The sequence below is a fragment of the Haemorhous mexicanus genome, chromosome 22, assembly GCF_027477595.1.
Source record: "Haemorhous mexicanus isolate bHaeMex1 chromosome 22, bHaeMex1.pri, whole genome shotgun sequence".
Taxonomy (NCBI): domain Eukaryota; kingdom Metazoa; phylum Chordata; class Aves; order Passeriformes; family Fringillidae; genus Haemorhous; species Haemorhous mexicanus.
In genome coordinates, this window is record NC_082362.1 from 8,691,663 (window position 1) to 8,712,127 (window position 20,465).

The 20,465-nt window shown below is 52.9% G+C and overlaps 1 protein-coding gene across 2 annotated transcripts in view; it reads left to right on the top strand.

Annotated features, from left to right (window-relative positions):
- Nucleotides 1-18,429, top strand: part of DOC2B (double C2 domain beta) — a 36,889-nt gene extending 18,460 nt beyond the window's left edge. The window contains exons 3-11 of one of the 2 annotated variants that reach the window (XM_059865716.1): nt 725-804; nt 2,799-2,822; nt 6,793-6,867; nt 9,458-9,567; nt 15,256-15,382; nt 15,573-15,730; nt 16,983-17,064; nt 17,241-17,337; nt 17,951-18,429. In XM_059865716.1, the coding sequence (XP_059721699.1) occupies nt 725-804; nt 2,799-2,822; nt 6,793-6,867; nt 9,458-9,567; nt 15,256-15,382; nt 15,573-15,730; nt 16,983-17,064; nt 17,241-17,337; nt 17,951-18,087 (890 nt within the window). In that variant the 3' untranslated portion in view covers nt 18,088-18,429. The remainder of the gene's footprint in view (nt 1-724; nt 805-2,798; nt 2,823-6,792; nt 6,868-9,457; nt 9,568-15,255; nt 15,383-15,572; nt 15,731-16,982; nt 17,065-17,240; nt 17,338-17,950) is intronic. The other variant, XM_059865717.1, reaches the window with a different exon arrangement.
- Nucleotides 18,430-20,465: the final 2,036 nt, after the last annotated feature.

Consider the following 20,465-nt stretch of genomic DNA (forward strand, 5'->3'; position numbering starts at 1 on the left):
CCCTGCTTTGGATTAGTGAGAGGTGCTCAGATCATCCAAAGGGAAAGAATTTCTCAAATCAAAAGGACTTTTGCTGCTGAGGCTCCTCTGGTTTTGTTCTGCTCCCCTGCCTCATCCCTGTGTCCCATCCCAGGAGACGCTGCCACTCCTGGATCCTGAGGATGCCATCAAGGAACACCGAGCTGATTAAAAGCTGTTGGTGTTTTTCATTTTAACCAGGAAAGTATTTCCATCCTCACTGGGTTTAATTTACAGTTTGCAGCCAGACTGGAGCTGGGAAGGGATCCCACTGGTGGCTCATTTGTTTGAAGGTGTCACTATACAAACACACGTTGTGGGAATGCCAGCGGCGCTGGAGGGGAGGATGTGCCAACAGCAGCACTCAGCTGTGTCCCAGCCATTCCCAAATCTCCCCAGGGGACATCCTTCATCTCCTGGGGGACAGGAAGCTGCTGGCTGCAGTCAGGCTGCTGAGGGACGGGGATAACCCAGGTGATCCACTCATCCCTCACTCCTCTCCCAGGGCCGTGCCAGCCAACCTGGGAATGGCCACTCCCAGCACGAAGCCACGTTTCATAACAGGGCTCCCAGCAGGATGCTTTGTGTTTTATAATGCCTGCAGCCTGTTCTTTAGCATCTCCAGGCCCTCCTTTTGTGCCCAGAGGGAGAACAGCCCCGTGCTTGCAGGGTGCAGCAGGTTAATCCCATCTCTCCTCCCTTGCAGCCACGCTGGGGACGCTGGATTTCAGTTTGCTCTACGATCAGGAGAACAACGCTCTGCACTGCACCATCAACAAAGCCAAGGTAGGGCTCAGCTGGGCTGTGGGGGCAGCAAGGACTGGCTGTGACAAGGGGACCAACCTATGGCTGTGCCAAGGGAATCCCACCCATGGGAACCCCACCCATGGCTGTGCCAAGGGAATCCCACCCATGGGAACCCCACCCATGGCTGTGCCGAGGGAATCCCAACCATGGGAACCCCACCCATGGCTGTGCCAAGGGAATCCCACCCATGGGAACCCCACCCATGGCTGTGCCAAGGGAATCCCACCCATGGGAACCCCACCCATGGCTGTGCCAAGGGAATCCCACCTATGGGAACCCCACCCATGGCTGTGCCAAGGGAATCCCACCCATGGGAACCCCACCCATGGCTGTGCCAAGGGAATCCCACCCATGGGAACCCAACCCATGGCTGTGCCAAGGTCTTAAGAAAATTAACCCACGAACACCAGAGGTTTATGTCCAAAAAGGAGACAGAGAAGTCCTTTTTTTGGCTGGGATCTCTCAAATTTTTTGGAGGATGCAGCTTCTCTTTTTATCCCAATTTCCCAGCCACATTTCCCTTCTCTCTTTCCCCATTGGCTGAGGTACCTGAGAGGTTCAGACTTCCCGAAACACCTGATACCAGAGATTTCCCTCTAATGTACAACCCTCCCTTTTAATTTTTAATTCTTGTGGAATTTAGGAGTTTTTCTTCCCCATTGTTTCTTCCCCATAGTTTCTTTCATTTTTCAATGTCTAATTTCGTTTACCAGCAAACCTAAAGTTTATTTGTAAAGGAAAATCTCTTTTTCCATTCATCAATCAATGGAATCCTTCCCATTATTTCTTTTATCTCCCAGTGCTGGTTTTATCTACCAGCAGACCCACAGCTTGTTTGGAAAGACAAATCCGCTGTTCCTCTCAAAGGGAACCCCACCCTTGGCTGTGCCAAGCATCTCTGGGTTCCATCACCTTCCCAGCACCTCTGCCCTCTCCTTCCCCTCCACCCCTGCCTCTCAGGGCGTTCCCAGGGTCGGGAACCGGCTGCTCATCCCCCGTGACGAGCTGGGACTGATGAGTGATGCTTTTTCGAGCAGCCCATCCCGATGTTGTTATTTACTGTGACCGGCTGTCGGTTTATAAATGGCTCTTTTAAATGCTGCTAATCACGGCCCCAAAGTGCTGCGCCTCAGCGCCTTTGCCGTCTGCTGATTGAGGCAATTAGGGGCTTTTTGCACATTTGGGAGCGGGAACAGGGAGATGAGGTCCTGATTCAGCCTCGGCGAGGTGCTGCTGGGGGCTGCTGGGTTCCCCTCTGCATCACCAGTGGCCATCAGAGAAACGGGAGCTCCACTCCAAACGTGGGCTGGGGGGAAAACACCTCAATCCCTGCAGATCTTGGGAAGGGATGGGGGGTTTTGGAGAAGGCAGGAGAAGAGGCTGAGCCCCAGAGGGTCAGACCACGCTGTTTGCCTCCACAGGATGCAGATTGCTCGTTTGCAGCCCCCAGCCCAGCGTTCTCCATGGCTGGAGCACCAGCAGCAAAGCTGGGTTTTGGGGATGGGTGTGGAAGGATCAGCCCCAGCTCTTCTGGAGCAGCTCCTGGCAAGGGCAGCACCCCCAGGTGCCAGGCAGGCAGGGCTGAGGCAGGCTCTGTCTCCTGTGAATCCGCCGGGTCAGGCTTCCCTCGGCGCACACGGGAGCCGTGCCAAGGAGGAGATTTCTAATTGGGTTTGGAGTGGGTGGAAGGCAGGGAGGAAGGAGAGCTCTGGGCAGCAACTGATAAATCTCACATCAGCGAGAGCACAGGCAGGGCTGGCAAAGGAGAGCCCTGGTCCTTGCTGTGCCCACCCAGGGGTGTGGGGGTACCCCAGCATCACCCCTGCCCGTGGGGAGGGCAGAGCCCCCCTGGCCACCCTGACATTCAAGCTCTGGAGTCCTGTTCATTTCCATTCTGCTCTCATTCTCCCATTTTTCTCTTTTATTTACATTGCCATCTGCTCGCTCTCATTTCATCTCTCGCCTGGGGAAAGCTGCCAAAACTTGACTACAGAAAGGTAAGGGCCAGGCCCCCGCTGGCTCCGGGGGTGGGACAAGTAGAGCTGGAGAGGAGGAGAAGGGGGAGAAGCCCCAGCAGTGCTGGGATGTGATTTACCCTTGGCCCAGCTCCTGGGGAGCTGTGTCACCCTCCAGGGAAACGCCCTGGGGATGTGCCCAGCTCCAGCAGCTCCTGGGGCTTTGATTGCTGCCAGCAGCCATTCAAACCTATTTCAGCCACGTGAGACACGTTTTTCTTTCTCTCTGGTAACCCCAAACAACCTCCTTCTCTCCCTTTATTTTACTTCTCATTATTGTTATTTTTTTTTAATCTCCAGCACTTTTATATCTGCTGCTGTTCCTTACCAGTCCCGTTATCACTCCTGGGGAGCAGCAGGTTCAATCCAACCTCTGTTGGATTCCCTCAGCTGCTGGAGGGATAATGGGACAGCCACTCCACGTGGGAATTCACTCTGCTGCTGTGCCTGGGAACATTTGGGAGGGGTTTTCTGAGGGGTGTAAGTTCACAGCAGGATTTGGGACACTCTGGGTGTCACCAGACAGGTGGTAGCAGGAGAAGCAGGAGCAGGCAAAAGCAGACAGGAACAAGGAGGAACAGGCAGAAGCAGCCAGGAAAAGGCAGGATAAGGCAGAAGCAGCCAGGAAGAGGCAGGAGCAGTCAGGAAAAAGGCAGCAACAGGCAAAAGCAGACAGGAACAAGAAGGAACAGGCAGGAAGAGCCAGGAACAGGCAGAAGAAGCCAGGAACAGGCAGGAGCAGTCAGAAAGAGGCAGGATAAGGCAGGAACAGGCAAAAGCAGCTAGGAACAAGGAGGACCAGCCAGGAAGAGGCAGGAGCAGCCAGGCTGGCAGCAGCCACCTCGCACTGGTGGCTCTGGTGCTGGCAGCAGCCCCGCCTGTCACACTTCAGGCACGGCTGAGCTCAGACACGTTGTAGCTCGGCTCGGATCAATAGGAGAATAAATCAGGGCATTGTGGAAGCTCATTCCTGGACTGCAGGAGCAGCCAGGCTGGCAGGAGGGCTCTCCCTCTCCCCTGCTGCCCTGCACGAGCCCTGGGATTGTGTGGATCTCTGCTGTCCCGCGTGGGACAGGGCTGGGGTGTGCTGGGCATCACCCTCTCCTGGAAAATAGGATGGAAAAGGATTTGGTGAATGTGCAGGCTCCTGGTTTTGTGCCCTGCCATGCCATGGCTTGGCTGAGGATCTCACTTTGTGCTCAGTCCTACAGAGCCCAAGCTGCCATAGGGGATTTATAGGGGCATGCAGCAGCACAGACACAGCAGGCTGTGCTACCCTATAGCTCCAGTGCTCTCCTGATTTTGGATTTTGCCTGGGACGAGCCTCAGGGGGCTGTAGGGCAATGGTGAAGGAGCTCCTGGCCCCAGGCAGGCCATGGCAGGCAGCCTCTGCTCTTTGGAGCATCCTTGGGCTGCTCTCCCTGCACCTCTGGCCAGAAAACACCCAGGAACTTCCACCCCACTGAGCATTTGGCTGCTCCCTCCATTCCACCCAAGGGGAGTGCTGGAGGTCTGCACTGAGCATTACTTATGGATTGACTCATCAATATTTATCACTGCAGGGAAATTCCTCCAGCTGTTGGGCTCCTCTGGGCTGCCAGGGTGGAAATGCAGTTTGCCCCCTTTTCCAGAAGGGGATGGCTCAGCCTGGGAATTATCCAGGCTGGTTTTTGGGCAGGCAGCTGGTTGTGGGGTGAAGGATGGAATGAATCCATCTCCTGTGATTTCTGGACGCCTCTGGCGTGGCATTAATCGGCAGTCCCTATTAGCCCAAGCTGTAATTAAATCCTATTGATTAGCTAAATGTCACTGGCACGGGGAGCAGCTGGCAGAGCCTGGCAGGCAGGGAGCTGGAGGCCTCTGTGGGATTGCAGCAGAGATTTTGGGGTTGGGTAGAGGAAGAGAAAAGATGAAACTTAACCTCAGCTCCACAAATCAGTGCAGCAGCAGGAAGGGTTGGAGCCAGGGATTTGCCCCAGCTGGATCTGGGGGAGACTCTGTGCCTTGTCCCTCTCTGCCTTTCATCCCTCTTGGAGAAGCTGCAGGCTGGTGGTCCCTCCACCCAGGGGAAGCAAAGGGGGTCCTCCCTGTGGGAGGGATCCTTGCAAAGCAGAGCCCTGTTAAATTCAGCTGTTTGTGCCAAACACGGATCCAGTGACACGGGAGGGGGGTAGACGTGACATTAGGAGCCATTTTCCAGGCTCCTGTCACTCCATCTTCCATAGCACATCTATTAAAAAAGCCTTTAATAGCCTCCTCAGAAGGTAATTTAATTGAGCTGAATTGATGGGTGAATTACAGAGCTGCCTGTCATTCTCCATCCATTTTCCTGGGAATCTGCCTGCTCGGTTCTGGTTTCATTTGCTGTGCAGCCCGGGCAGGTTGGGCACCTCTGACCAGGGAGGCTGGGAGAGCACAAGTGGATTGTGCAGGCAATTCCCTCCAGAGTCTGGGGACAGCCCAGCCCCTTCCTGCCCTGTCTGCCCCATCCTCATCATCTCCTGGACCAGAGACATCACCCCAGAGGCTGCACTTAAAGCAAATTCACCTCCATTCCCTGCTGATATTTTTATCCTTTTGGCTTTGCTCTAGAAGCAAAATCCTCTTTGCTGGGCACCATTTGGCCTCCCTTGCCCCAGGGCAGCACGTTTGTCTCTGTGGCAGAGCCCTTGCTCCAAGTCAGAGACACTCCCAAGGTCAGGAGCATCCTGGACAAAACTGCAGCTCAGAGAGGGTCCTGTGGTGCTGTGGGTCAGGCTGGGTGAGTTATCCCCTACCTGTGAGGCATGGAAATGATTCCCCCAGCATTTCCCTGCTCCATTTGCCCAAATCCTGGATGACTGCATTCCTTCTGCACGCAGACATTCCACCAGCAGTCCATACAAATGCTTTCCTGCCACTGGATCCCTGGCAGCTGCACACACTCACTCATTATCCAGGCACTCTGCTCCTCACAAAAAGGCTGTGAGGACTCTCCAGCATCCCCCAGCCTTGTCTCCCTGGAGCCAGGATTGGATGGGTACCTCTGCAGAAAGCCCTGCTCTGATCCAGGCACAGCCCTGCCTTCAGCCAGCCCAGCAATCATTCCTGCAGGGATCCCACAGCCAGGCTGGAAATAATCCAAGGACTTCCACCATGGAGCCATTCTCATTTCTACTTAGGACTGCTGAAAATTAGGCTCAATTTTTCACCCTCCTGACTCACCTCCCTGCCCTGTGGAGTTGTTTTTCCATGCAGTCTGTGCAGGTGTGGTTTGTGCATCCCCCCTGGGTCATTTTCAGGGGGTTTGGAAGAGGAACAGAGGCCCAGCTTGTGCCCTCCCTCTGCCCAGAGCAGGGCGTCACGTAACAAACCTGATCCACATCATCCTTTAAGAGCTGTGAGGGTCTTGTAGAAAACCCATCAGGAATGGCCACAGCAAGTGATTCCTTGGCTTGGTGCTCCTGCAACCCCAAAATTACTCTGTGAACACCACAGCATCTGGCTGGCACCAGCCTCCCACTGGCCTGGAGCTGTTCCTCCTCACTGACTGGGAGTAGGTAGGTGCTATCACACCCTCTGCAAGTGGCACCACAACAGCAGAGGTGTGTGTTTGCTCAGAAGCAATTATTCAATGACAGAACCCTGTAATTTCAAAGCTGGGAAATCACTGCAGTGATTCTCTTTCAGCCCCAAGTGAATGGTGATGAGGGTGGCAGAGCTGGCTGCTGGCAGGGAGGGAGGGAGGGCTGGTGGTGCCATGTGCAGGTGAGGAGCCTCCCACAGCCCCTCCTGGAATGCACAGATTGGAATGCTGAGCCTGGATCCTGCAGAACCCACCCTCCCCTCCTTCCCCAATCCTGGGGAAACCACAGCTGCTCCATGGAGCCCAGGAGGGGCTCAGTGAGGCCACCCTGCCTGCCCAGCACCCCACTGCCCTCCTGATTCCTGCTCTTTGCTGTTCCCTCTGCAGGGCCTGAAGCCAATGGACCACAATGGTTTGGCTGATCCTTATGTCAAGCTGCACTTGCTCCCCGGAGCCAGTAAGGTGAGAAACCTTTTCACTTCTCCTTCCTTTCCTGGGGCTGCAGCTTCTCATTGGAAACCAGGCCTGGGAGAAGCTCCTGACCCAGGTGCTGTGGGCTGCTGCACCCAGACCTTGAGTGTCTTGAGTGGAAGTTGCTCAGAGAGAGCAGGAGGTAAAACCTGGGCTTGAATCCATCCTTACAGGGATGGAAAATGCCTTGATGGGAAACCACTGGCTGGCAGCCAGGTGCCAGCCCTGATTCCTTACCTTGGGAGCCCAACATGGGAATGCTGCATTCCAGGAGCCCCCGGGAAGCATCGAGTGAAACAACCTCAGCCATAAACAAATCGGACCCTTTTAATTCCCTTTTTTTCCTGCCCTTATTCTTTTGCATTTAAAACCCCTCAGATCATAATAAAACAGAGTATAAATCATAAGGGAAATATTTCCATCTCCTTAGGTTCAGCACTTGCTGGAGAGAAGAGTAATTAAAGATATTGATGTGTGGTGAGAGCTCGGTGTAAGTGACGGGGATGCGGAATTTAAATGCTCGATGTGTGTGTTAGGAATATTAATTGCACTCTTATTCCACACGAAAGGAAAGACCTTTTTTGGGGGGGAGTGGGGGGTGGGGAGGAGGTGTATTTACTTGTTACAGTTCAGTTGGATTAATTCCCAGTGTTCAGGGTGGCAGAGGGAGTTTTTAACCACGTTCTGAGTTTCCGCTGCAAACGGAGCCGCGAGCGCTTTCATCAGCAGCATTATCAGTCATTTCCATGTTTTGCAAATCCATTGATGAGCATTTCTGCTGGAACTGCTGGATGCAGGAGGGGAGGGAGCGCAGGAGCTGCAGATCCACAAGCCATGGGGGGACCCTTTCCTTGCCCCACCTCTGTGCTTTGTTCCAAACAGCGCTGCCCTGGGAGAGGGGAGCAGCTCTGGGGGATTTGGATTTGTCCTGGGCTGGTTGTTCCTGCAGCAGGACAGTCCCTGAGTCCCTCCGGTGTTTCTGTCCCAGATTTGGGCTCTCAGGCACCTGTGGGAAGCAGGGCTGGGTTCATTCCCCATGCAGAGCTGGTTGCTGACTCCTGAGTCATTCCAAATGGGAGAAAAAGGAGAAAAAGGCACTCCCGGAGCTCAGCTCCTCTGATCTCACTCGTGTCCCTTCCCAGGGCAGCTTTAGCAGCTGGGTGATGTTCATGCCACCCCCTTGGCTAAACCCACTTTCCTTCCCAATCCCTGGAGCCCCAGGGATCAGGATCTGGGACCTGCAGCTCTGAGCAAGCTGTGGGTGCCATTGGGGCACCTTCCCTGCTGTCGTGGTCACTCAGGGCTCGTGAACCCAAGGTGGGGGAATGCAGCAGCTCCCCACAAAGATCCACAAGACAACTTGGAGGTATTGATGTGCTGAGAGTTTCCTATGCCCAGCAGCAGCTGAGGCAGGGATTGAGTTGTCTGACACCTAATTAGAGGGAAAATTGCTGCTCTGCCAGGCGGTGCCAGGCTGGGAGCCTGGTGGAGAAGCCCAATCTGCAGCCTCAGCCTCTTTTTTCTGCTCTTCCCAGAAGTGAGGAGAGCTCAGGGAGGGAGGAGATCCATGTCCCCTGAGCTGGGGAGTGGCTGTGTGCCAGGATGTCCCATCCAGGCAGGGGACACAAGCCCTGCTGTCTCCATCCTCCTGCTCAGCAGAGCTGCTGGAGGGAGCTCCTGGTGCTGACAAAACACCTGTCAAGGAAGTTGTTTGGAGTCAGGCAGGATCAAGAGCTGTGCTGGGAGCAGGAGTGCAAACAAACAGCCAGAACAGCAAATCAGCATTTTTATTTAATCCAGAAAGGATTTTCCCCCTCCCTTGCTCTCTCTTACTGCTTAAATGAAATCCTGGTCTGTGCTCTGCCAAGGTTCCCATTTTGCTGGCTGTCTCCAGGATTGGGATGGTTTGGAAATGAGTGAGTTGCTGTGTTTTTGCCCCTCAGGTTTTTGCTGGATGAGGGGTGGATTTGGGCCACCCCACTGAGGGTTCCAGCACTGGGACAGAGCAGTGACAGCACCCATTGCCCCTCCATCTCCAAACTGGGCTGTGGCATTTGCTGGGTCCCCAGGATGAAGGAGGAATTGAGACTCTGACTCCATGTTCTTAGAAGGCAAATTGACCTATTCTATTCTATTCTATTCTATTCTATTCTATTCTATTCTATTCTATTCTATTCTATTCTATTCTATTCTATTCTATTTTAAAGAACAGAGAAAGGGCCCTTACAGAAGGCTTAACAAGATACTAATTAAAAACTTGTGACTGACTCCTCAGAGTCCTGACACAGCTCGGACAGGGATTGGTCATTAAGTAAAAACAATTCACATGTTGGATGAACAATCTCCAAACCACATTCCAAAGCAGCAAAACACAAGAGGAACAATCAGATAGAACAATCAGATAAACAATCAGATAAAACAATCAGATAATTATTGTTTTCAATTTTCTCTGCGGCTTCCCAGCTCCCCAGAAGAAGAAATCCCGGCAAAGGGATTTTCCAGCAAACACAACAGTGCCACTGGGCCACCTCTCCCGCCCAGGTGACCAATCCCACTGACCCCACCTCCTCTGCTTTGCCAGGCAAACAAGCTGAGAACCAAAACTCTGCGGAACACGCTGAACCCCACGTGGAACGAGACCCTCACCTACTACGGCATCACCGACGAGGACATGATCCGCAAGACGCTGCGGTAGGGCCCCACCCAGGGCACTGATTGAAATGCTCCCTTCCCCCCCAGCACTGTGCCAGCTGTCCCTCCCCACCCCAGGGACAATTTGCCCCATGCTCAGCCCCACTGGAGGGTGCAGAGCAGGGCAGAGTTCTCCCCAGCCCAGCCCAGGGTTGGGGTGTGTGCCCTGCACGCATCCATCGCCCCCAGAGGCACTGACAGCTGGTTTACAGGCAGCCTGGGCTGGGGGAAGCAGTGAGGAGCCTGTTCTGCTGAACTTCAGGACTCTCAGGCTGGCTCCTGCCTGCACAGGTGCTGTGGTTTGGGTTTAACCTCTCCGTGCCCAGCTCTCCCATGCTGAGGCTTTGTGGTTGTGTCTTGCTGAGAAAATCTCCTCGGGGAATTCTGGGCCCCTTTCAGAGCTGAGCTTTGTGTTAGAAAGCTGAAGGCACCTGAATTATTGTCCAACTGAACAAAGAATGTAAGTCTTTATTTTATTCTTTTGTTTTGTTGGCTCACTCTGTGCATTCAGCATCTCCCAAGGGCTGGGAGAGGTTGTGTGAGGGTGGAATGATGCTCTGCAGGGAGCAGACACCTGTGAATGCAAAGATTTCTCCTGTTTTGGCCTCTGCCCCACCTGGATGAGGGCAGGAATTGTGGGCAGCCTCGGCTGCTCCATCACCACCCTGATCTGGGGCCGTGCTACAGGATTTGCTGTAAGATCCACTGGCAAAGAAAGGATTTCACATCCTTCTCCAAGGACTCAGGGCTTTGCCAGCTCCCTGGCTGCAGTCCCACCCTCCTCATCTGCAGGTGCCCTGGGGGTTGGTGGTTTTCCTCTTGCCAGGAGCTCAAAGCTGCCAGGTGAAAGGTGCTGCTCAGGGCTGAAGCAGGGCAGAGCCCACCTGTTGTCTGCAGGGTGCTGGGGAATTCAGCACCGTGGATTATTATTCCACTTGGAAAACATTAGTCATGCTGGAAGTGCTGCAGGCTGGTGGGGCTGGGAAGCCTCCAGTTTGTTGTTATTATTGGTGGGTATTTTTTCACTGCAGGCTTTGAAGTTTGCAGCCTCCTCAAGCGTGGAAAATGGGTTTGTAAGGAGATGTTGGCTGAGTTGTTTGCTGGAAGGCGACAGGGAGCAGCAGGGCTCGACCCCCCATTCTTTCAGGGCTCTGGGAGCTGCTTCTCCCTCGGGAAGAGCTGCTTATCCTGGAGGCAGCAGGGAGCTGTGGGATGGGGGATGCACCAAAATATGTGCGGGGCTGGATTTGCCATTTCCCCACAGAAATCCTGCTCTGCCCTGTCCCATTCCTGCCGGCCAGCCTGGGTGCTGTGGAGCTCCTTGTGCCCTCCCCAAAGCTCAAAACTGGGCATGGACCCCTGTACCCCACCTGGGACCCCTCAGTCTGCAGGAGAATGTGGCTGGATGGACTTTAAAGGAGGCAGGGACACCTCCCACTATCCCAGGTTGACCCAAACTCTGTCCAGCCTGGCCTTGGACACTTACAGGGATCCAGGGGCAGCCACAGCTTCTCTGGGCACCCTGTGCCAGGGCCTGCCCACCTTCCCAGGGCAGGATTTCTTCCCAATATCCCATCTAAACTGGCCATCTGTCAGTGTTTTGGTGTGGCTGAAGCTGTTTCTCTGCTCTGAGCTGGCCCTTCACTCCCCCAGTGCTGCTTCCCACAGGAAACATCTCCATGTACTGGGTGCTCTGCTTCACCCATCCAGCTTCTCCTCAAAATATCTCCTTTTCCACGAGGAAAAGCCAACTTCAAAGCCAGCAGGACTCTGGTTTTCCCTGTGTTAATCAGGAGAGGCTCCTGCCAGGCAGCTGGTGCTGCTTGAAAGAGCATCAGTGATGCTCCCCTGGGTCTGGGCAGTGCCCATTCCCTGGGAGCCTCCCTGGTGCTGAGCTGGGCAGGGAATGCAATTCCAAAGTCTCTTTAATGTGAAAATAAAGGCAGAGATCAAAGCTGCCTCCCTGCAGCCTGGAGATGCCTCAGGGAAGCTGGAAAAGCACCCAGAAATCTTCCCTGCTCACCTGGTGGGACGTGTCCAGCATGGATTGCTGGGGTGCTGCTGGCATGGGGCACCCTGCCAGGGCCTGCAGACTTTTTGGAGGGGACCAGGACATCCCAGAGAGTTGGGTGTTGGACCCCCTCCTGCCCAAGCCCCCAACCCCATATCATGGCCAGACAGGTTCTCCCTCATCCCTGCATGTCCTTGTCCCAACTGGTGCAGTGACTTTGCTGTCCCAGAGCCCTGGAGCCAGCAGGGTTCACCTCCCCGAGGTGAAGGAGAGGTGAAGGCAGCCCAGCTAATTGCTCTGGCAAGCAGGATTTTGTTAATGAGCCAACCCCCTCAAAAAGCAGCAGATATTTGGGATTTCATGGAGAGCAGCAGGTGGGAGGATCTCGAAAGGTCTCATCCATTCATTGAATTAAATATCCCTGAGTGTAGCCCAAGGCTTAGCAGGGATGAAACCACCCACCAGCCTGGGAAAAGGCAGGTTCAGAGCCATGCAAAACACACTGGAGGGCACAGATGGATGGGATTGGGGACAGATTGGGGCCAGCACCAGGGGGGAAATCCCACCCTGGAGCCCCCATTCCCACCACAGGGTACAATGTCAGGGGGAGGCAGAGAAATGCTGCAGGGGAAGCTGGAACAGGCAGAATTCAATCTCCTCCAGTTAAATAATAGATGTAAAATACAATAAATAAATTGCATTCATAATAAATGCCCGAGCTGGCCAGATACTGGATACAATTATTCATATCCAGATATATTGGCGAGGTGATGCATTATTCATGGGGCACTCAGCTAGCCCACGAATGCCAGGAATTCTTTGTTTAATCATGTGTTTGACAAACATCATGACTCATTAAATGTATTATTCAGAAAATAGTATTTGATCAGGACTAATAAGCAGAGTGCAGCCACTTCAAGGTTTGGGGTCCCAGATTGCTTTAGTCTGGATGAATGAGGTTTGCTTGGAATTGCAGGTGCACTTGTAATTACAGCTCATTTCTGCCGTGGATCTGTGCTCAGACTCGGAGGCATTTTGTGGTGGAGCCCACCATGGAATCCTCCTTTTGTTTTCTGGAGAACTGGCCTTTCCCAAGGTGTTATTTTGTCCCCTTGCCTGGCGTTGCCTGTCCTTGAACCAAGCCAGCATCACCTGCTCCTCACCGAGAGCCTCCCTGGTAGGATCTTAGGCACAGGGGATGCTCCCAGGCTCTGCTCTGTGTGTTTTTGTGGAAAAGGGTCCTTGCTGACCCCCATTTCCCCTTTCCACACTGGGAGAGAGGCCGAGGAGCTCGTGTGAGGGAGCAGGAGCCATGAGTCAGCTGCTGGAGCTGCTCAGTGAGTCAGGGCTGGAGCCCAGGAGCCCGGGCTGAGTAGGAGGGAGGAGAAGTTTAATGAGCAGTGATTGTTCATTTGCTGCTTAGTTTCCTTCCAAGGTGCTTTTCACAGCCATTAATGTAAAGATCAGGACCCCACAGTGAGGATATCAAATGAAACACCAGGCTGGAGGATTGGGATTAATAAGGAGAGATGAGGAAGGGGTGAAGCTCCAGTTCCAGGCTGGGGATGGAAGAGGAACAAGGCTGCCAGAGGCACCTCGTGCTGTTTGTCATGGGGCTGATTTTCTAACTCAAGTCATAAAAATTCCATCACATGGATTTCTCCTAATAAAATCCAAGCTGGTGGGATTGCATTATGCCCTTTTCCAGAGGGAGGGATGGGGCTGGATCTTCCTGCTCATCTCACTCACAGCTCACTGCCTTCACTGACGGGCCAGTGCTGGAAATCCCATTCCAGTGGGGATGAAGAGCAGCTGGGAAGAGGAGCTGGGACTGGGGGCTGAGGCTAAAAACCACTTCTCAAGGGCCTTCCCATGTCCTGAGGGCACTGAAACAGGGTGTCTCCCAGCGTGACACTGGAGATGCTCTCCCTGCCACCACCACTGGAGGTTTCTATGTTTCCTTCCTGGGCTTTTGCGCATCCTGAGGCTCCAGAGCTTTCACAGCAAGCAGGATTTGTGTTTGGGATCTTGCTGTGCTTCCCTGGACATTGTCAGGAGAATTGTCACCTTTTTAAGAGGTAAACCATCCCAACCCCTGTCTCCCTGAGTGCCCAGGAGCAGGCACCACTCCTCATTGCTGGGTGTAGGCACAGATCCTGGGCTGCCAGCTCCCTGTGTGTCCCCTCCTGTCCCCTCCTGTCCCCCCAGCTCTGCCCAGAGGGACAGGGCTCCACACTCCTGCTGCTGCTCCTTTGCTGGTTTTGTTCTTCACAAGAAAGAGGAGAGGAAGTGGGGAATATTGTGCCTGCATTTGAGATTCTCTTTGAGGATTTCAGCCTTGTGGTGGGGTGGTTTTTGCTGTGGGTATCTATAGTAACGCTGCATCCAGCACAGCTTTCAGGAGAGCAGCATTCCCTGTTTTCCTGCTCATGTCATTTTTTTCCCAAACCCCTTTTCTGTGCTGCTCCCCAGCCCTGATGATCCTTGTGCTGTGGCACTGAGACATCCCCATGGCTTCCTTGCTTCCTTGTTGCTCCTTTGTGAGCATGAGGGTGGTCAAACCATCCTTGGATAAGGCACTGAAGCATCCACAGATAAACCATCTGTAGATAAATCATCCATGGATAACCCATCCATGGACAAACCATCCAGATGCTGAGCAGGCCAGAGGTGTGGTGTGCAATTATTTACCCTCAGGTGGAATCACAGGGCATTATTTATTTTTAATTACTTTCCCCCCTTCCCCTCTGGTCTCTGGGGGCACAATGCCACCCATGGGGAGATGGACACCAAAGGGACTGGGTGTTGGGTTTTTTTAAGGAGAAAGGGATAAGAAATGCTTTTCCTTCATGGGCAGGGAGCCCAGCCAGTCCCTGCAAGGCTCCAGTGGGGATGCAGGATGCTCCCTTTGGATGGGGATGGCTTTCCCCATTAGCAGCCCTGCTGCTCCCTCAGGACAACCCTTCTGGCCCTCTGGGATTTTGGGAGCTGCAAGCAGAGGCTCCCTGCAAGCACTGACTTCGCTCCTCTGTCAGAAGCAGCAGAGGAATGACTCATTAGCTGCCAGCTCAGGGAAAGGCAGTGGTAGCTGATCATGGAAAACAGCCTGGGCTCAGCACCACCTCACTGGGATGCACCCCAGGATCCCAGCAGGGCTGGGAGAGCTTCACCTGCCCCAGGTGTGGAAATCACTCCTGGCCTTGTCTGTCTGGTGGGACAGGAGGTGCTCTGTGTCCCAGGCAGGGTCACCCTGGGAGCTGCCACACTCCCAGCAGTGCCTGAGCTGTGTGGGAAGCAGGCTTCTCCCAGCCACACAGCCCAAGGCAGGGATGAGGAAGAGCCTCCATGGCTGGGCAAAATGCAGCTCCAGCAGCTCTGAATAATTTTGCTTTAGTCACTGATGACTCTGATGTTTTAATGGAAGAGCCATTAGGATGGCTGAGGCTCCTGCTTGCTTTTCCAGCAGTGCCTGGGCTGGGATGTGCATTTAGGCACAGACTCACACCCTGAGCTGCCCTGGCCGGGCTGTGCCCATCCCATTCCAGCTGCATTCCAGCTGTTTTCCAGCTGCCTGCAGAGGAGCTGCCCTGTCCGTGGCCTGGGGAAGAGTGACCTCAGCTGCAGGGGGCAGCCCCTGCCCTGTCCCCAGTGTCCCTGCTCAGCCCGGGCTGTTGCAGGATCTCGGTGTGTGACGAGGACAAGTTCCGCCACAACGAGTTCATCGGCGAGACGCGCATCCCGCTGAAGAAACTGAAACCCAACCAGACCAAAAACTTCAACATCTGCCTGGAGAAGCAGCTGCCGGTGAGTGAGGGGGCTTCAGAGCCTCAGCCCACCTCGGAATCACGGGTACAGCAGCTTCTCCCTGTGGCAGCTGTTTGGTCCCTCAGACCTAATCAGCGACGTGGGGAAGAGCATCCCTTGGCTGGGGAGGTGTCTGGCTGTGGCTGTACCCCGGTGCAGCCCCCCCAGACTGGGTGCATTCCCTCCCCAGATAGATAAAACAGAGGACAAGTCGCTGGAGGAGCGTGGCAGGATCCTCATCTCCCTCAAGTACAGCTCGCAGAAGCAGGGGCTGCAGGTGGGCATCCTGCGCTGTGCCCACCTGGCTGCCATGGATGCCAACGGCTACTCCGACCCCTACGTCAAAATGTGAGTGTCACCCGTCCAAATGTGAGTGTCACCATGGCCCTGCTGTCCCCTCCCGCCCCTCCCCGCAGCGGGAATTAATTGCTCTCATTAGGAGATGCAAATGAGGCCGTCAGGCAGCAGCTTGCCTCTGCCCCCCTGAGCGTGATTCCCTGGTGATTGTTTGGCAGAGCTTCCAGGTGAGGTGGGCACAGCACTTGGTGCTCAGGGACTGTCCCTGCTGGTCTGGCACTGCCTTGCCCAAAAAAAAACAGCTCCTGGTTTTTTGGGGATGGCGTTTTTCAAATTCCCTCTCTGCAAAGAAGGGGTGACCCTGTGCCCGTCCCACCTCCTTGTCCCCGCTGTGCTGACTCAAATTTGGGCACTTTTAGGGATGGTATTTGCTAAGGCTTAAACTGCTGGGAGAAACCTCACCTGGGACACCCAGGAATGGAGTTCATCAGCAGCCCACTTTCACCTTCTTATTTAATTGCTTTTTAGGGGTGGAGGTGTTTGTATAAAAATCCCCTCTTGCTTTTTTAGGTGCCCATGGGAGGTTCAGTCCCTGAGCAACACAACTGCCATTGCACCCAGCCAGTTTTGGGTGTCCCCTGTGCCATCCACAGGAGATTGCATCTGCAGGGCTGGGATCAGAGCAGATAGGAAACTGATGCTCCTCAGTACAAGCCCTAATTTTTAAATTATGAGCAAGATCTGGAACGTGTGGCAAGGAAGCAGAACTGATGTTTAAAGGCACAGCACCAGCACAAAACCATGATGAATTGGCTTTGGCCTGGCCCACATTTCAGGTCCCCTCTCTGCCTGATGACACTTTAATCTTGTTTGCTGTCCAGCTCTGGTGCTGTGCTGCAGAATATCTGCAGGGAACAGCTCAAAGCTGCTCCTGCTCCCTTTTCCACCCTGCATGTGGTCCCTGTCTCCTGGAGAGGCTCTGCATGAGCAGCCCAGTCACACTCCCGAGTGTGGACAGGTCCTGGGCCGGGAGTGCTGGCTTTGGAGAGCATGTGTGCAGTGCCAGTGTCCCCTAGGGACTGGAGATGGGATAATCGGTGCTCTCTGATGGCAGCCAGCAGCTGGCTTGGTTCTAAGGAGGGGAAACGCTGCTCCTCCCAGCATTTTGGCAGGGGGGAGCAGGGGAGGAGGATCTGGAGGTTCAGGGGGCTCACCCTGGCTCTGCTCAGGAGCTGCAGCCACAGATGTCCCCACCCGTGTTCTCCTGCCCTCCTCACTGGGACCCTCTTTGGTCTCATTGCAGTTACTTGAAACCAGATGAGGACAAGAAATCCAAGCACAAGACAGCAGTGAAGAAGAAAACGCTGAACCCCGAGTTCAATGAGGTGGGTTTGGGCTGGGTGTGGTTCTCACCAAGGGGGCTCTTCTCATTCTCAGACTTAAAAGACAAATAGCCACCACCTTGGTCACAGTGTGAGGGACTGGGGGTTGGGTTCCCCATGGGCAGGGTGGGCAGCCCCAGCCCCTGGCTCATCCTGGCTCTGCCTCTGCTCCTCCACAGGAGTTTTTCTATGAGATAAAGCACGGTGACCTGGCAAAGAAGACCCTGGAAGTCACTGTGTGGGACTATGACATCGGGAAATCCAACGATTTCATAGGTGAGGAGCACACTGCAGAAGGTCTCCTTGGCCTCTTATTTATTTATCTTTGCTGTCTGTGCCTCTTATTTCCCCTGCACTCCTCCACCCCCCTGGTTTGCTCTCCGTGCCCACATTCATTCAGGCTGGGTTTCTGTTCTGCTTTTATCCCTCTCCTGCACCTGAGCCTCTCACGGAGCATCCAAGCAGGGAGAAAATGCATCTGCCTCTCCCCTTCTGTTTTCAGATGTTTTCCTCTGAGTGCAAAACATGTTTAACAGGGAGGTTTCATTTATCTCTGTTGGATGTCTGGGCTGTTTGTGATTTTGTCTCTGGTCACTGTGATTTATCACTAACAAGTGCCCGGTACCTCCGACAGCTCCTGTGATTGCAGTGAGCCCTTGGCACGAGGGACAGGGGCACTGCCTGGGGCTGGGGCACTGCCTGGGACAGGTCCCACACCACAGGAGGTGGGGAATTTGGGCTGGGTTTCACATCAGGTCGGATGCCGTGAGGATGCTGATGAATCCTAACGAAACCTGGCTCCCTCCAGCATCCCCCTCGACATCTCTCAGCATCCCCCGCAGAGCTGATGCTCCCCCCACACCTCTCCCTCTCTTTGTCTCCCTCCAAGGCGGAGTCGTGTTAGGAATCAATGCCAAAGGGGAGCGGCTCAAGCACTGGTTCGACTGCCTGAAGAACAAGGACAAGAAAATCGAGCGCTGGCACACGCTGACCAACGAGCTGCCGGGCGCCGTCCTCAGCGACTGAGCCCCGCGGGGCCGCAGCTCCACAACCTCGGGCTCCTCCCAGCTTTGGAATCGGGGGGATCCCGGGACAGCCAGGACAGCAGGACACCCCCCAGCAGGGCCTGGCTGCAGGGAAGCCCTTTGCAGGGAAGAAGGCACAGGTGGTTTGCTCTGGCTTTTCCAGAACGCCTCTTGGCGCCCTGCCGCACTCACAGCCCCGCTCTGGAGCGTGCACACGCACACTCACACTCACACTCACACTCACGCAGGTGTGCACCCCTGCATGCACTGCAGTCTGGCTCCTCTCCCAAGTCCTGCCTCTACTCAGTTACCTTCTCGCTGCCTTGCAAGTCAGTGGCAAAAATGAATGCGTCCGTCCGCGTCCGTGTGTCCGGCATCGGCAAAAGGCGTCCCCAAAAAACACACAAAACCCAGAACTGTCTCCTGGAGGCAGCTTGTGCCATATCTCTGGTGGTTTGTCAGTCTCTGTGGTTTGGGCCTAAACAGTCTTTTCTGCATTTCAAGCTCCTCTGTTGGAATGATTGTGTCCCTGGTGAACCCGGACAGAGTGTTTGCTTTCCTTCCGGGAATGTCGTGCTCGTCCTCTCCAGTAACTCTCGTGCAGGCAGCAGAGCTGTGCAGACCCAGCTGTTCCTCCTGGGGTCAGGCAGCTTCACCTTTGGGAGGCAAAATAAAAATCTCCCTGGAACAGCCTGGCTGTTCCTGCTTCCCAGGAAGCAGCTTCTCTCCTAATGAAACCATGCCATGCAGCAGCACGGCTGTTTTTCCAGCCAAGCCAGCTTTCAGGCTGAATTTTTCTATCATTTTTTCCCTTTTCCATCCCTTTCCAATTCTTGCATTAAATAATGAAGATGCTGAGCCTCGGAGCTGAACTGGAATTATGTTTGTAGCTCGGCATGGCCGTGAGGTTGATTCATTTTCTGCCTCCAACAGTGTCCAAACCAAACAAATTTCTGTGTATGGCACAGTAATATTAATATGGCACAGTAATAATACATTAATATTATAATAATCCCAGATATCATCCTCTGTGATCCATCTTGGCTGGATCTTCATCATCATCATCCCACCAGGCATCCAGTGGGATAAGCTAAAGCTTTCTAGGAAATGCTGCACCATTCCCAAAATGTTTGGAAGCCTTTGAACAATGATTTCTTAGGAAGAGCTGCTCTTTTCCCACGAGTCTCAGTTACCCTCAGCTTCCAAACCCTGTGCAGGTATTGCCAACTTCTTTTTCTTTTTTTTTTTTCTCTTGGGAAGCAATGGAATCTCTGGAAACCTACGTTTACTTTTCCAGGTGATGATCCTGTTACACCTTGTTACACCTTCTTTGATATTGTGGGAGGGGGGAGGTAAAGGAAAAAAACCAACATTCATTCATAGGGGTTTTTTAAATAACTCAATATTTGTAATGCATCCTGCAGATGTGCATGGATTTTATTTGAATACTGGCAGCCTGTCAAGTCGGATGTTCCCACTAAATCCTTTCTGGTCCAGCACCTTAAAACCTGGTTGGGGTCTGAGCTTCCAGGGAAGCTCCAGCAGCACCAGGTTGGCTGTGCCTCCTTTTTCTGGCAAAGTTCCTTCCAGTCCATCCTTTTTTTCCCAGCCTGTGAAACTGGTTGATGCCTGAGGTGGAGCAGGACACGTGTGTGTGGGTTCCCTCACTTTGTACCCCAGTCTTTTCCAAGTGGACTCTCCGTCCCTCGTCCCAGCTGCATGCAGAGTTGGTGGTTGTCATGCCAGGCCTCGTGAAATGTTTGATACCAATGTTTTGCTACCATGTCAAGGCTGCAGAAACTGTCCTTACCTGCATCCTGAGAGACTTTTGTATTTCAGTATTACCTATCTGTGTACTTTTGGTCAGATTTGTTAATATTTATAATGAGAACCGAAAATAAAAAGGTTAAAAAATAAAAATATATTAAAAAAAAAAAAAAAAAGAAAGGTTGATGCCGGTGGTGCAGCTTTTGAATTTGGGGGATGGCAAAGATTTGGGAAGAAATGGTTTTAAACCAGAGCACTGGGGGCTTCTTGGCCCAAAATTGCATAAATACTATAAATGTACTATATAAATACTATAAAATGCTATAAATGTATTATAAATATTATATATGCACTTATAAGTATTTATAAAAATATATATGGGGATATATACAGATTAGCTATAAATATCATTATATATATATAACTATAAATATATATTTATAAATATAGTTATATTTATAAATATAGTTATATATATAGTTATAGTTATATATAAAATATAGTTATATATAAAAATATAGTTTTTTATATATATATATATATATATATATATATATATATATATATATATATGGAGAGAGAAAAAAATACATATAAATGGCCCAACTAAGC